General features: G+C 43.0%; 1 protein-coding gene across 3 annotated transcripts in view; it reads right to left on the bottom strand.

Moving 5' to 3' along the window:
* Window positions 1-13,871: 13,871 nt before the first annotated feature.
* Window positions 13,872-16,328, bottom strand: part of LOC146009833 (uncharacterized) — a 72,520-nt gene continuing 70,063 nt past the window's right edge. For all 3 annotated transcript variants that reach the window (XM_083150359.1, XM_083150361.1, XM_083150358.1), the window contains one exon: window positions 13,872-15,102. In XM_083150359.1, the coding sequence (XP_083006485.1) occupies window positions 13,964-15,102 (1,139 nt within the window). In that variant the 3' untranslated portion in view covers window positions 13,872-13,963. The remainder of the gene's footprint in view (window positions 15,103-16,328) is intronic.

Here is a 16,328-nt window from a genome sequence, read left to right as displayed (position 1 = left end):
TTTACTATACTATGTTACTATACTATACTGTACTATGTTACTGTACTATGTTTACTCTACTATGTTACTATACTGTACTATGTTACTATACTATACTGTACTATGTTACTATACTATACTGTACTATGTTTACTCTACTATGTTACTATACTATACTGTACTATGTTACTATACTATACTGTACTATGTTACTATACTATACTGTACTATGTTACTGTACTATACTGTACTATGTTACTGTACTATGTTTACTATACTATGTTACTATACTATACTGTACTATGTTACTATACTATACTGTACTATGTTACTATACTATACTGTACTATGTTACTGTACTATGTTTACTATACTATGTTACTATACTATGTTACTATACTATACTGTACTATGTTACTATACTATACTGTACTATGTTACTGTACTATGTTTACTCTACTATGTTACTATACTATACTCTACTATGTTACTATACTATACTGTACTATGTTACTATACTATGTTACTATACTATACTGTACTATGTTACTGTACTATGTTTACTCTACTATGTTACTATACTATACTGTACTATGTTACTATACTATACTGTACTATGTTACTATACTATACTGTAATATGTTTACTATACTATGTTACTGTACTATGTTACTGTACTATACTGTACTATGTTACTATACTATACTGTACTATGTTACTGTACTATGTTTACTCTACTATGTTACTATACTATACTGTACTATGTTACTGTACTATACTGTACTATGTTACTGTACTATGTTTACTATACTATGTTACTGTACTATGTTACTATACTATGTTACTGTACTATGTTACTGTACTATGTTTACTATACTATGTTTACTGTACTATGTTTACTATACTATGTTACTGTACTATGTTTACTATACTATGTTTACTGTACTATGTTACTGTGCTGTACTATGTTTACTGTACTATGTTACTATACTATACTGTACTATGTTACTATACTATACTGTACTATGTTACTATACTATACTGTACTATGTTACTGTACTATACTGTACTATGTTACTATACTATGTTTACTATACTATGTTACTGTACTATGTTTACTATACTATGTTACTGTACTATGTTACTGTACTATGTTTACTATACTATGTTACTGTACTATGTTACTGTACTATGTTTACTATACTATGTTACTGTACTATGTTTACTGTACTGTGTTACTGTACTGTACTATGTTTACTGTACTATGTTACTATACTATACTGTACTATGTTATTGTACTATGCTATGTTACTGTACTATGTTACTGCACTATGTTACTGTACTTTGTTACTGTACTATGTTACGGAGCAAATAGTCAACTATCATTTGTGCCTAAAAATGTCCAGATTTTCATTCAAACCGGCCAGATTGGAAAGATAATCTGGTACTTGTTTCCTAGAACGGCCACAATCGTGAGTGATCGTGGCTCTTAATTAAGGGACACGATCCTCACGATGTGGCCGATTTTTTACAATTTTTTCCCTTTGATTGACAGAAATCGGGTCAATCGGTCGGTCGCGACCAATTAAAATCGGCCGCGATGCGACCGACCGATTGACCCGATTTTTCCATAGACTTCAATGTTAAAAAATCTTTTAACATTGAAATCGGTCGGTCTTGTGCCATTATAATGGCACAAGATGAGATGGAGTTGATTAAGTCCATCTCACATAGGGAAAAATGATAAAAAAGGTGAAATGGGCCAATATGACCCATTTCACATTTTTTATGTGCCCGCCATGACCCCATGATAGACGTCAACCCGAAGCGTGGCGAGCGCAGCGAGCCCGCGAGGGGCGGCAGTGCGCGTCCTCCGACCTTTTCATTCCCCTACTATCCACTAGGGCGTGGAGTGAGAATAGAATAGTGTGGCGAGCGCAGCGAGCCACCGAGCCCGAAGCATGGCGAGCGCAGCGAGCCCCCCGAGGGGACGCGTATACCTGTGAAGTTATACGCGTCCCCTCGCGGGGCTCGCTGCGCTCGCCACGCTTCGGGCTCGGTGGCTCGCTGCGCTCGCCACACTATTCTATTCTCACTCCACGCCCTAGTGGATAGTAGGGGAATGAAAAGGTCGGAGGACGCGCACCGCCGCCCCTCGCGGGCTCGCTGCGCTCGCCACGCTTCGGGTTGACGTCTATCGTGGGGTCTAGCCCACTTAGTAACATTTGGGGGGGGCAATTGAAAATAATCATGTGAAAAAAAAAAAAAAATCGGGTGAAAAATCGGTCGGTCGGATCGGTCGCATCGCATGCGACCAAATCGCATGCGATGCGATCGATCCGATTTTTTATCTTACGACCACAACGATCTAAATCGTTGTGGCCGTGCTAGGAAACAAGTACCGATAATCTTATAGTGTGTATGGGCCTTAATACTACTGTAGGTGTGCATGCATATTTCTGTATTTAACCCCTTTCTTACCTAGCAGGGAATTGTCTCCAGTATTATAAATATTAAGTGCACATCACATCCGCATCACTGCATTGAGTCTAATCGAATGAATGTTTCCCTCTGATATTCTGGCAGCGGTCAGGAGCGAACGTCCCATTTACTGGCTGCATATACTTATTACAATATTGTCTTTGCAGCAAAAATACAACCCCACATACAGCGGACTCTAAAGAGCCTCAAATTATTGGAGCTATTTCTTCCCTTTATGTATTCATGTATGTCCATGTCTTGTTTGTTGGTTTGATATATTAATTATTATATTTACAATTAAAAGTTAAGTCAAAATTACAAGCGTGCCCCACAAAAAAAGACAGAGTACTGTTTTCCTTTCCTTCTACGTGTACCATACTCTCTGGGGCGTACCTCCACCTGAGTGATTTGATACGTTTGTATCAGATATACAGTAATATTGTGGATATTTAATACATCTTCACATGTATATAAATATATCCACTGTGAGTGCAGCAGCATACTCCACAATAGCTCCCAATTGTAGATGCACCATACTTCCTGACCTGTGAAATTCCCCCACAGCAGACTGCTATACTTGTGTGTAATACACCTTTTACACCAAAAATCCGAGATGACATCATCTCCAAGCGCCGGGACCGCTGATCGCCGCACTGGGGGCAAACCCTGCACCAAGGTAAGTTGCTGAGCTGCCTCCATGCACCCCCCCCCCCAACCCCCATCTGCAAGGTGAATGGATGCCGCACACAGACATCCAATCACCTCCTCCCTGCCTCTGCCGCTGTCTGTACAGTAGCAGAGGCTGTGTGTGCCCCCCCCACCCAACCTCCACGTTGATACGCAGGATGCTGCAGTCCGGAGGTTGGGCTTCCCCATTGGTGTAAACGGGAGCCAGGTCAGATGACCCGGCGTACACGTTTTCACTGCCCTCTACCTAGTTCCTAGCTGTGTTCAACCCACGTCAGGACCTGGGTAGAAGTCCCATGTAAAGGGACACTGGTTGACCCATTTACACCGCTGCTGACCTGGGTCTGACCCCAATTTTTTGCAGCGGTGTAAAAGGGGGTATAAGTTAGGCTTCTGAATTATCATCTCCTTTCATTTTCCTATGAGATTGTACCATACTCTGTGTATTCTTAAAATATACTTAACCATATTTGTAGCTAAAGCTCTGAAGTAATAAATATTACATTTCTGATCCTGTTACTTCTGGACTCTGTTATATAGTGTATTGTGTGTACAGGTGCGAGCACAAGTGCATCTCGCAAGTGGAAAGACAAAACTGGGCTTGTGCTGGTGGCAGTGTACCTTAAATGTATGACCCCATAAGTGAGAGATTTTGGGAGAGTTTTCCCATGTTTTTTAAAGCAGCAATCAATTACATAGCAAAAATTAACCTGGTTTTGCAGTGTAATTGATTGCTCCTTTAAAAAAATGGGGAAAACTCTCCAAAAATCTCTCTTTCTGAAACTCTCACCCTATTACATTTGGCCCATGTGTCTAAAGGGACCCCAATGTCACAGGAGGTGCTACTCAGATTGACGTATCTGGAGAAGAGACTGGAGGTTGGTGAGTGTGGGTATAATTCTGTGAGAAAACACTCACCAGAATCAGAACTTTTCTATACACAATAAGTGCAATCTCTGTTCCCTCCCTTCTCTTGTCTTTCTTTCCTATCTATTTATTTGGCAACAAGTGGGAGGCTAAGGATGTCCACTGAATACCTGACGGTCCTATGTATGCAGAGGAATATCCCTTGGTCTGGCCAGAGTAAAGAACTTTGATACGCCGATCAGACTCTAGCTGCTGGAGGAAGCCACGCCATGGGCTGTCAGCACTGGACATTACAACAGATGCCCTGCTAGGGTCAGATACTTCTGCTGAGCCCAGCAAGTCTACACTGCAGTTTTCCCATCAATCTGCTGTCAGGCAAATGAAAGATGTGGACCCAACAATCGACTTGCAGCTAATGCAGCAATACCAAGAAACTGCTGACGAAGAAGCTGCAGAGCAGAAATGGCAGGCAGCCCCCTTAGCCCTCTTTGGGTCACAGTAAGTTTGCAAGAAATAACATTTATGACACACACAATAGGAGACCTATCATTTTTGGGATTCGATCAGGTGATGGATTGTGACGAAGGGGTTATTCGGTAAGGATCTGAAAAGAAAAACATTTCTCTACTAGGTAAAATGATGAGCACTGCAGATGAGGCAAATTTAACATGGGGGAGGGGTTGAGGCGGAGTATAGGTATATGACTGAGCTTCCAGGGAGAAGTGAGATGTGAAAAGAAATGTCATGAATATTAACATTAAATATTACTTTAGGACACTTTAAGAGTATTTGTACAGTACCCGACCTCCCTCTTACTATTCTCTCTCCGTATATACATTGTACAGTCCCCGGCCTCCCTCTTACTATTCTCTATCTGTGTATACATCGTACAGTACCCGGCCTCCCTCTTACTATTCTCTCTCCGTATATACATCGTACAGTACCCGGCCTCCCTCTTACTATTCTCTCTCCGTATATACATCGTACAGTACCCGGCCTCCCTATTACTATTCTCTCTCCGTATATACATTGTACAGTACCCGGCCTCCCTCTTACTATTCTCTATCCGTATATACATCGTACAGTACCCGTCCTCCCTCTTACTATTCTCTCTCTGTGTATACATCGTACAGTACCCGGCCTCCCTCTTACTATTCTCTCTCTGTGTATACATCGTACAGTACCCGGCCTCCCTCTTACTATTCTCTCTCTATGTATACATCGTACAGTACCCGGCCTCCCTCTTACTATTCTCTCTCCGTATATACATCGTACAGTACCCGGCCTCCCTCTTACTATTCTCTCTCTGTGTATACATCGTACAGTACCCGGCCTCCCTCTTACTATTCTCTCTCTATGTATACATCGTACAGTACCCGGCCTCCCTCTTACTATTCTCTCTCCGTATATACATCGTACAGTACCCGGCCTCCCTCTTACTATTCTCTCTCTGTGTATACATCGTACAGTACCCGGCCTCCCTCTTACTATTCTCTCTCCGTATATACATCGTACAGTACCCGGCCTCCCTCTTACTATTCTCTCTCCGTATATACATCGTACAGTACCCGGCCTCCCTCTTACTATTCTCTCTCTGTGTATACATCGTACAGTACCCAGCCTCCCTCTTACTATTCTCTCTCTGTGTATACATTGTACAGTACCCGGCCTCTTACTATTCTCTCACCGTATATACATTGTACAGTACCCGGCCTCCCTCTTACTATTCTCTCTCCGTATATACATTGTACAGTACCCGGCCTCCCTCTTACTATTCTCTCTCCGTATATACATTGTACAGTACCCAGCCTCCCTCTTATTATTCTCTATCCGTATATACATTGTACAGTACCCGGCCTCCCTCTTACTATTCTCTCTCCGTATATACATTGTACAGTACTCAGCCTCCCACTTACTATTCTCTCTCCGTATATACATTGTACAGTCCCCGGCCTCCCTCTTACTATTCTCTATCCGTATATACATTGTACAGTACCCAGCCTCCCTCTTACTATTCTCTCTCCGTATATACATTGTACAGTACTCAGCCTCCCACTTACTATTCTCTCTCTGTATATACATTGTACAGTACCCGGCCTCCCTCTTACTATTCTCTCTCCGTATATACATCGTACAGTACCCGGCCTCCCTCTTACTATTCTCTCTCCGTATATACATTGTACAGTCCCCGGCCTCCCTCTTACTATTCTCTATCTGTGTATACATCGTACAGTACCCGGCCACCCTCTTACTATTCTCTCTCCGTATATACATTGTACAGTACCCGGCCACCCTCTTACTATTCTCTATCCGTATATACATTGTACAGTACCTGGCCTCCCTCTTACTATTCTCTCTCCGTATATACATTGTACAGTACCCGGCCTCTTACTATTCTCTCACCGTATATACATTGTACAGTACCCGGCCTCCCTCTTACTATTCTCTATCTGTGTATACATTGTACAGTACCCGGCCTCCCTCTTACTATTCTCTCTCTGTGTATACATCGTACAGTACCCGGCCTCCCTCTTACTATTCTCTCTCCGTGTATACATCGTACAGTACCCGGCCTCCCTCTTACTATTCTCTCTCTGTGTATACATCGTACAGTACCCGGCCTCTTACTATTCTCTCTCCGTATATACATTGTACAGTACCCGGCCTCCCTCTTACTATTCTCTCTCCGTATATACATTGTACAGTACCCGGCCTCCCTCTTACTATTCTCTCTCTGTGTATACATCGTACAGTACCCGGCCTCCCTCTTACTATTCTCTCTCCGTATATACATTGTACAGTACCCGTCCTCTTACTATTCTCTCTCCGTATATATATCGTACAGTACCCGGCCTCCCTCTTACTATTCTCTCTCCGTATATACATCGTACAGTACCCGGCCTCCCTCTTACTATTCTCTCTCCGTATATACATTGCACAGTACCCGTCCTCTTACTATTCTCTCTCCGTATATACATCGTACAGTACCCGGCCTCCCTCTTACTATTCTCTATCTGTGTATACATCGTACAGTACCCGGCCTCCCTCTTACTATTCTCTCTCCGTATATACATCGTACAGTACCCGGCCTCCCTCTTACTATTCTCTCTCCGTATATACATCGTACAGTACCCGGCCTCCCTCTTACTATTCTCTCTCCGTATATACATCGTACAGTACCCGGCCTCCCTCTTACTATTCTCTCTCCGTATATATATCGTACAGTACCCGGCCTCCCTCTTACTATTCTCTCTCTGTGTATACATCGTACAGTCCCCGGCCTCCCTCTTACTATTCTCTCTCCGTATATACATTGTACAGTACCCGGCCCCCCTCTTACTATTCTCTCTCCGTATATACATTGTACAGTACCCGGCCTCTTACTATTCTCTCTCCGTATATACATTGCACAGTACCCGGCCTCCCTCTTACTATTCTCTATCTGTGTATACATCGTACAGTACCCGGCCTCCCTCTTACTATTCTCTCTCCGTATATACATCGTACAGTACCCGGCCTCCCTCTTACTATTCTCTCTCCGTATATACATCGTACAGTACCCGGCCTCCCTCTTACTATTCTCTCTCCGTATATACATCGTACAGTACCCGGCCTCCCTCTTACTATTCTCTCTCTGTGTATACATCGTACAGTCCCCGGCCTCCCTCTTACTATTCTCTCTCCGTATATACATTGTACAGTACCCGGCCCCCCTCTTACTATTCTCTCTCCGTATATACATTGTACAGTCCCCGGCCTCTTACTATTCTCTCTCCGTATATACATTGTACAGTACCCGGCCTCTTACTATTCTCTCTCCGTATATACATTGCACAGTACCCGACCTCCCTCTTACTATTCTCTATCTGTGTATACATCGTACAGTACCCGGCCTCCCTCTTACTATTCTCTCTCTGTGTATACATCGTACAGTACCCGGCCTCCCTCTTACTATTCTCTATCTGTGTATACATCGTACAGTACCCGGCCTCCCTCTTACTATTCTCTCTCCGTATATACATTGTACAGTACCCGGCCTCTTACTATTCTCTCTCCGTATATACATCGTACAGTACCCGGCCTCCCTCTTACTATTCTCTCTCTTTGTATACATCGTACAGTACCTGGCCTCCCTCTTACTATTCTCTATCTGTGTATACATCATACAGTACCCGGCCTCCCTCTTACTATTCTCTCTCCGTATATACATTGTACAGTACCCAGCCTCCCTCTTATTATTCTCTCTCCGTATATACATTGTACAGTACCCAGCCTCCCTCTTATTATTCTATCTCCGTATATACATTGTACAGTACCCGGCCTCTTACTATTCTCTCTCCGTATATACATTGTACAGTACCCGGCCTCCCACTTCCTATTCTCTCTCTGTAAAACATTGTACAGTACCCGGCCTCTTACTATTCGCTCTCCGTATATACATTGCACAGTACCCGTCCTCTTACTATTCTCTATCTGTAAAACATTGTACAGTACCCGGCCTCTTACTATTCTATCTCAGTATATACATTGTACAGTACCCGGCCTCTTACTATTCTCTCACCGTATATACATTGTACAGTACCCGGGCTCCCTCTTACTATTCTCTCTCCGTATATACATCGTACAGTACCCGGCCTCCCTCTTACTATTCTCTCTCCGTATATACATTGCACGGTACCCGTCCTCTTACTATTCTCTCTCTGTAAAACATTGTACAGTACCCGGCCTCTTACTATTCTCTGTCCCTTTATACATTGTACAGTACCCTGCTGGCCTCCGTCTATTCTGCTGTGCCTGTTGCAATGCTGGATCCTCGCTGGTCCTGCTGTGTCCTGTACGCACATCTCACCCTTCCCAGATATTATACAGATGATCACCTATTGGAGCTTTTTGTCTTCATGTTATATAGAACAACAAAGACTCAGTCTGCTCAGTAATGACACATTTTATTTCCATATTGTTACATAGACCACAGAATTACACGTCATCAGCATGTAAGTACAGTACTGTTATTTCATCATTCATTACATAAAGAGAAAACTTTCAATACAGAAGAAAATGAACCTAAAGCATAATAGCAGTTCCCACACACAGTCCAGGTTTACCGTATATCCCTGGATCAGCCCAGATGAGAAATCACATTGACTGAGGTGCTAATTAACTCACCTGTGGCCAAGCATGTATATGCTTAAAACTTGGACCATTGGCATGCCATGAGGACTGCATTTGGGAACCTCTGGAACATTATATACCATCAGAATACCATCCTTATAATACAGGAGGCATCTTACATAGATTGTGGTAACTATAGAATATATATATATATCTCTCTCTTACTATTCTCTCTCCATATATACATTGTACAGCACCAGGCCTCCCTCTTACTATTTTCTATTCATAATACAGTACCCGGCCTCCCTCTTACTATTCTCTCTCTGTGTATACATCGTACAGTACCCGGCCTCCCTCTTACTATTCTCTCTCCGTATATACATCGTACAGTACCCGGCCTCCCTCTTACTATTCTCTCTCTGTGTATACATCGTACAGTACCTGGCCTCCCTCTTAATATTCTCTATCTGTGTATACATCGTACAGTACCCGGCCTCCCTCTTACTATTCTCTATCTGTGTATACATCGTACAGTACCCGGCCTCCCTCTTACTATTCTCTCTCTGTGTATACATCGTACAGTACCCGGCCTCCCTCTTACTATTCTCTCTCCGTATATACATCATACAGTACCCGGCCTCCCTCTTACTATTCTCTCTCCGTATATACATTGTACAGTACCCGGCCTCTTACTTTTCTCTCTCCGTATATACATTGTACAGTACCCGGCCTCCCTCTTACTATTCTCTCTCCGTATATACATCATACAGTACCCGGCCTCCCTCTTACTATTCTCTCTCCGTATATACATTGTACAGTCCCCGGCCTCCCTCTTACTATTCTCTCTCCGTATATACATTGTACAGTCCCCGGCCTCTTACTATTCTCTCTCCGTATATACATTGTACAGTACCCGGCCTCTTACTATTCTCTCTCCGTATATACATTGTACAGTACCCGGCCTCCCTCTTACTATTCTCTCTCCGTATATACATTGTACAGTCCCCGGCCTCTTACTATTTTCTCTCCGTATATACATTGTACAGTACCCGGCCCCCCTATACTATTCTCTCTCCGTATATACATTGTACAGTACCCGGTCTCCCTCTTACTATTCTCTCTCCGTATATACATTGTACAGTACCCGGCCTCTTACTATTCTCTCTCCGTATATACATTGTACAGTACCCGGCCTCCCTCTTACTATTCTCTCTCCGTATATACAATGTACAGTACCCGGCCTCCCTCTTACTATTCTTTCTCTGTATATACATTGTACAGTACCCGGCCTCCCTCTTACTATTCTCTCACCATATATACATAGTACAGTACCCGGCCTCCCACTTACTATTCTCTCTCTGTATATACATTGTACAGTACCCAGCCTCCCTCTTACTATTCTCTCTCTGTGTATACATCGTACAGTACCCGGCCTCCCTCTTACTATTCTCTCTCTATATATACATAGTACAGTACCCAGCCTCCCTCTTATTATTCTCTCTCCGTATATACATTGTACAGTACCCAGCCTCCCTCTTATTATTCTATCTCCGTATATACATTGTACAGTACCCGGCCTCTTACTATTCTATCTCCGTATATACATTGTACAGTACCCGGCCTCTTACTATTCTCTCACCGTATATACATTGTACAGTACCTGGCCTCCCTCTTAATATTCTCTATCTGTGTATACATCGTACAGTACCCGGCCTCCCTCTTACTATTCTCTATCTGTGTATACATCGTACAGTACCCGGCCTCCCTCTTACTATTCTCTCTCTGTGTATACATCGTACAGTACCCGGCCTCCCTCTTACTATTCTCTCTCCGTATATACATCATACAGTACCCGGCCTCCCTCTTACTATTCTCTCTCCGTATATACATTGTACAGTACCCGGCCTCTTACTTTTCTCTCTCCGTATATACATTGTACAGTACCCGGCCTCCCTCTTACTATTCTCTCTCCGTATATACATTGTACAGTCCCCGGCCTCCCTCTTACTATTCTCTCTCCGTATATACATTGTACAGTCCCCGGCCTCTTACTATTCTCTCTCCGTATATACATTGTACAGTACCCGGCCTCCCTCTTACTATTCTCTCTCCGTATATACATTGTACAGTACCCGGCCTCCCTCTTACTATTCTCTCTCCGTATATACATTGTACAGTCCCCGGCCTCTTACTATTCTCTCTCCGTATATACATTGTACAGTACCCGGCCCCCCTATACTATTCTCTCTCCGTATATACATTGTACAGTACCCGGTCTCCCTCTTACTATTCTCTCTCCGTATATACATTGTACAGTACCCGGCCTCTTACTATTCTCTCTCCGTATATACATTGTACAGTACCCGGCCTCCCTCTTACTATTCTCTCTCCGTATATACAATGTACAGTACCCGGCCTCCCTCTTACTATTCTTTCTCTGTATATACATTGTACAGTACCCGGCCTCCCTCTTACTATTCTCTCACCATATATACATAGTACAGTACCCGGCCTCCCACTTACTATTCTCTCTCTGTATATACATTGTACAGTACCCAGCCTCCCTCTTACTATTCTCTCTCTGTGTATACATCGTACAGTACCCGGCCTCCCTCTTACTATTCTCTCTCTGTATATACATTGTACAGTACCCAGCCTCCCTCTTATTATTCTCTCTCCGTATATACATTGTACAGTACCCAGCCTCCCTCTTATTATTCTATCTCCGTATATACATTGTACAGTACCCGGCCTCTTACTATTCTCTCTCCGTATATACATTGTACAGTACCCGGCCTCCCACTTCCTATTCTCTCTCTGTAAAACATTGTACAGTACCCGGCCTCTTACTATTCTCTCTCCGTATATACATTGCACAGTACCCGTCCTCTTACTATTCTCTCTCTGTAAAACATTGTACAGTACCCGGCCTCTTACTATTCTATCTCCGTATATACATTGTACAGTACCCGGCCTCTTACTATTCTCTCACCGTATATACATTGTACAGTACCCGGGCTCCCTTTTACTATTCTCTCTCCGTATATACATCGTACAGTACCCGGCCTCCCTCTTACTATTCTCTCTCCGTATATACATTGCACGGTACCCGTCCTCTTACTATTCTCTCTCTGTGTAAAACATTGTACAGTACCCAGCCTCTTACTATTCTCTGTCCCTTTATACATTGTACAGTACCCTGCTGGCCTCCGTCTATTCTGCTGTGCCTGTTGCCGTGCTGGATCCTCGCTGGTCCTGCTGTGTCCTGTACGCACATCTCACCCTTCCCAGACATTATACAGATGATCACCTATTGGAGCTTTTTGTCTTCATGTGTTATATAGAACAACAAAGACTCAGTCTGCTCAGTAATGACACATTTTATTTCCATATTGTTACATAGACCACAGAATTACACGTCATCAGCATGTAAGTACAGTACTGTTATTTCATCATTCATTACATAAAGAGAAAACTTTCAATACAGAAGAAAATGAACCTAAAGCATAATAGCAGTTCCCACACAGTCCAGGTTTACCGTATATCCCTGGATCAGCCCAGATGAGAAATCACATTGACTAAGGTGCTAATTAACTCACCTGTGGCCAAGCATGGATATGCTTAAAACTTGGACTATTGGCATGCCATGAGTACTGCATTTGGGAACCTCTGGAACATTATATACCATCAGAATACCATCCTTATAATACAGGAGGCATCTTGCATAGATTGTGGTAACTATAGAATATATATATATATATATATATATATATATATATATAATCTCGCGTTAACCAAAACACAAACCTCACAGACAAAGGGCAGAGGCGCTGTTTCATGGTACAGTCTACTGACGTCACTGGGTCCTAAAGCACTGCTCATTACATTCCCCTTATGTTGTAAAACATAAATGAGACACCAGGACTGTACTTGCTACGTGTCTCAGATCTATATTTAATATGTAGTAACATCTGTCATGAAGGTGGAGAATGCAGGATCGGACACATTTACTCATGTCACCATGCAGAGGGGCCAGGTGATCATTTATACAGTGTGCGCTAATAGTGAATGAGAGCAGCTCCTCTGAAGGTATTCCACGGATTCAGAGGGCGCTGATGTGTAATCCTTTGGTGTACATAGAATCTAGGCTTATGCTGACAGTAACAGAAAGTCTTTAAATGTTTTTATTATAAAAAAGCTAAACACAATCTTAAATCTGATTACACAAATACCATTTGTAAAATGTCACACACTGTGCGTACAGTTATCCTATTGGCATCAGTAATAAACGTGATGATCCGCCTGGTAGCTGTTAACAGGTTGACAGAAAAAGCAACAATATGGAACCCAACGCGTTTCGTGGACATAACATATGATCAAAAAGTCGTAACTGCAATAATACATAAATGCATAGTACTAGGATGATGAAACTATTGTTTTATACCAGTACTTGTGCATTTATGTATTGTTATTGCTGTTACGGCTTTTTGATCATATGTTATATGTCCACCCCTGATTAAGTCAGCCCTTGATAAAACGCGTTAGATCCATATTGTTGATGATCTTTCTGTCAAACCGTTAACAGCTACCAGGCGGATCATCACCTTCACTACTGATGCCAATAGGATAACTGTACGCACAGTGTGTGACATTTTACAAATGTTATTTGTGGAATCAGATTTTTGACTGTGTTTAGCTTTTTTTAGAACAGAATTATTTAAAGACTTTCTGTTACTGTCAGCATAAGTCTAGATTCTATGTACACCAAAGGTTTACACATCAGCGCCCTCTGAATCCCTGAGATATATATATTTTATGCAGCATGTTTTCTATCACTTCATACAAATTGCTTTTCTCTTATGTGGATTTTCTGATGGTTAACAAGATGTGATCTCCTTGTAAAACATTTATCACACTCGGAACAAAGAAATGGCTTCTCCCCTGTGTGACTTCTTACATGTATAACAAGATGTGATTTCCGTGTAAAACACTTCCCACACACAGAACACGGAAATGGTTTCTCACCTGTGTGACTTCTCTGGTGTGCAAGAAGAGATGATTTCTTTGTGAAATATTTCTCACACTCAGAGCATGAAAATAGTTTCTCCCCTGCATGAGTTCTCTGGTGTTCAGCAAAAGCAGATTTCTGTGTAAAACATTTCCCACTCTCTGAACAGGGAAATGGCTTCTCACCTGTGTGACCTAGCTGATGTTCATAAAGCGCTGAGTTGTATATAAAACATTTCCCAGACTCAGTGTATGGAAATAATTTCACAGCGGTGTGGCTTTTTTGATGCTCCACAAGAGCTGTTTTGTGTCTAAAATATTTCCCACACACAGAGCAGGCAAATGCTCTCAGACCTGTGTGACTTTTTTGATGTCTAAAAAGAGATGATTTGTCCGTAAAACATTTCTGACACATGTAGCACGGAAAAGGTTTCTTACCTGTGTGTGTTCTCTGATGCCTAACAAGATCCGATTTGTATGTAAAACATTTCCCACACAAAGAACATGGAAAAGGTTTCTCACCTGAGTGAGTTTTCTGATGTCTAACAAGATCTGATTTGTATGTAAAACATTTCCCACACTCAGAACATGGAAATGGTTTCTCTCCTGAGTGAGTTTTCTGATGTCGCACAAGATGTGATTTGTCTGTAAAACATTTCCCACACACAGAGCATGGAAATGGCCTCTCACCTGTGTGACTTCTCTGATGTTTAACAAGACCTGATTTCTGTGCAAAATATTTCCCACACTCAGAACAGAGAAAGACTGTATCGTCAGTAAAACATGTTCTGTGTGTAACCACATCCACCTTATTAGAAGATGAAATATCTGCACTATCCGGGACTTGATGTTTATTTAGGGGAATTGGGGTTCTCGTTGTAGAATTTTCTACAATGTTTTTATCTTCCATTTTAAAATTTGGAGAGAAAATGAGATAACTCGTCACTGTCTTCCTCCTTCTGTGTCCACCTGCCGGAAATAGAAAACAAATATTTATACCATTCATACGTACAGTAATCTGTATTGCAGTGATACATTTACTAGTACTCGTGTAATCTGGGCGCTTGATTTATTCATTGTATCGCATCGCATCGCATACAATATAGTGGCATACAATTCATGCAATGCGATTTTTCATTGTAAAGACCCGATTTTTCATTGTATAGTCACCCATGGGTGATTTCATACCCCCACTATCCAAGTACGCATGGAGTTGATGTTATATAGTGTGGGGAGCGCAGCCACTTGTAAAAGTAATCCGCGTCCACTCGCCCCACTATATAAAATCAACTCCATGCGTACTTGGATAGTGGGGGTATGAAATCACCCATGGGTGACTATACAATTAAAAATCGGGTCTTTACAATGAAAAATTGCATTGCATCGCATGCCTTAAGTAGTGGCATGAAATGAAAAAATCGGGAGCCCAGATAATACACAAGTACCCATTTACTCTCTCCACCCCCCCCCCCCCCCCCACAACAAGTGTGCTGACAATTGTCATGGAGACCGTGGGAACATGCCCGCCTAATGCACGGAGACAGTGGGACTATGCCCGCCTAATGCACGGAGACCGTGGGACTATGTCCGCCTAATGCACGGAGACCGTGGGACTATGTCCACCTAATGCACGGAGACCGTGGGACTATGTCCGCCTAATGCACGGAGACCGTGGGACTATGTCCACCTAATGCACGGAGACCGTGGGACTATGCCCACCTAATGCACAGAGACCGTGGGACTATGCCCACCTAATGCACGGAGACCGTGGGACTATGCCCGCCTAATGCACGGAGACCGTGGGACTATGCCCACCTAATGCACGGAGACCGTGGGACTATGTCCACCTAATGCACGGAGACAGTGGGACTATGCCCACCTAATGCACGGAGACCGTGGGACTATGTCCACCTAATGCACGGAGACCGTGGGACTATGCCCACCTAATGCACAGAGACCGTGGGACTATGCCCACCTAATGCACGGAGACCGTGGGACTATGCCCGCCTAATGCACGGAGACCGTGGGACTATGCCCACCTAATGCACGGAGACCGTGGGACTATGTCCACCTAATGCACGGAGACAGTGGGACTATGCCCACCTAATGCACGGAGACCGTGGGACTATGTCCACCTAATGCACGGAGACCGTGGGACTATGCCCACCTAATGCACGGAGACCGTGGGACTATGT

Source organism: Crinia signifera, chromosome 6 (assembly GCF_055691185.1).
Source record: "Crinia signifera chromosome 6, ASM5569118v1, whole genome shotgun sequence".
Classification (NCBI taxonomy): Eukaryota; Metazoa; Chordata; class Amphibia; order Anura; family Myobatrachidae; genus Crinia; species Crinia signifera.
This window is presented reverse-complemented; position numbering and strand designations above follow the sequence as displayed.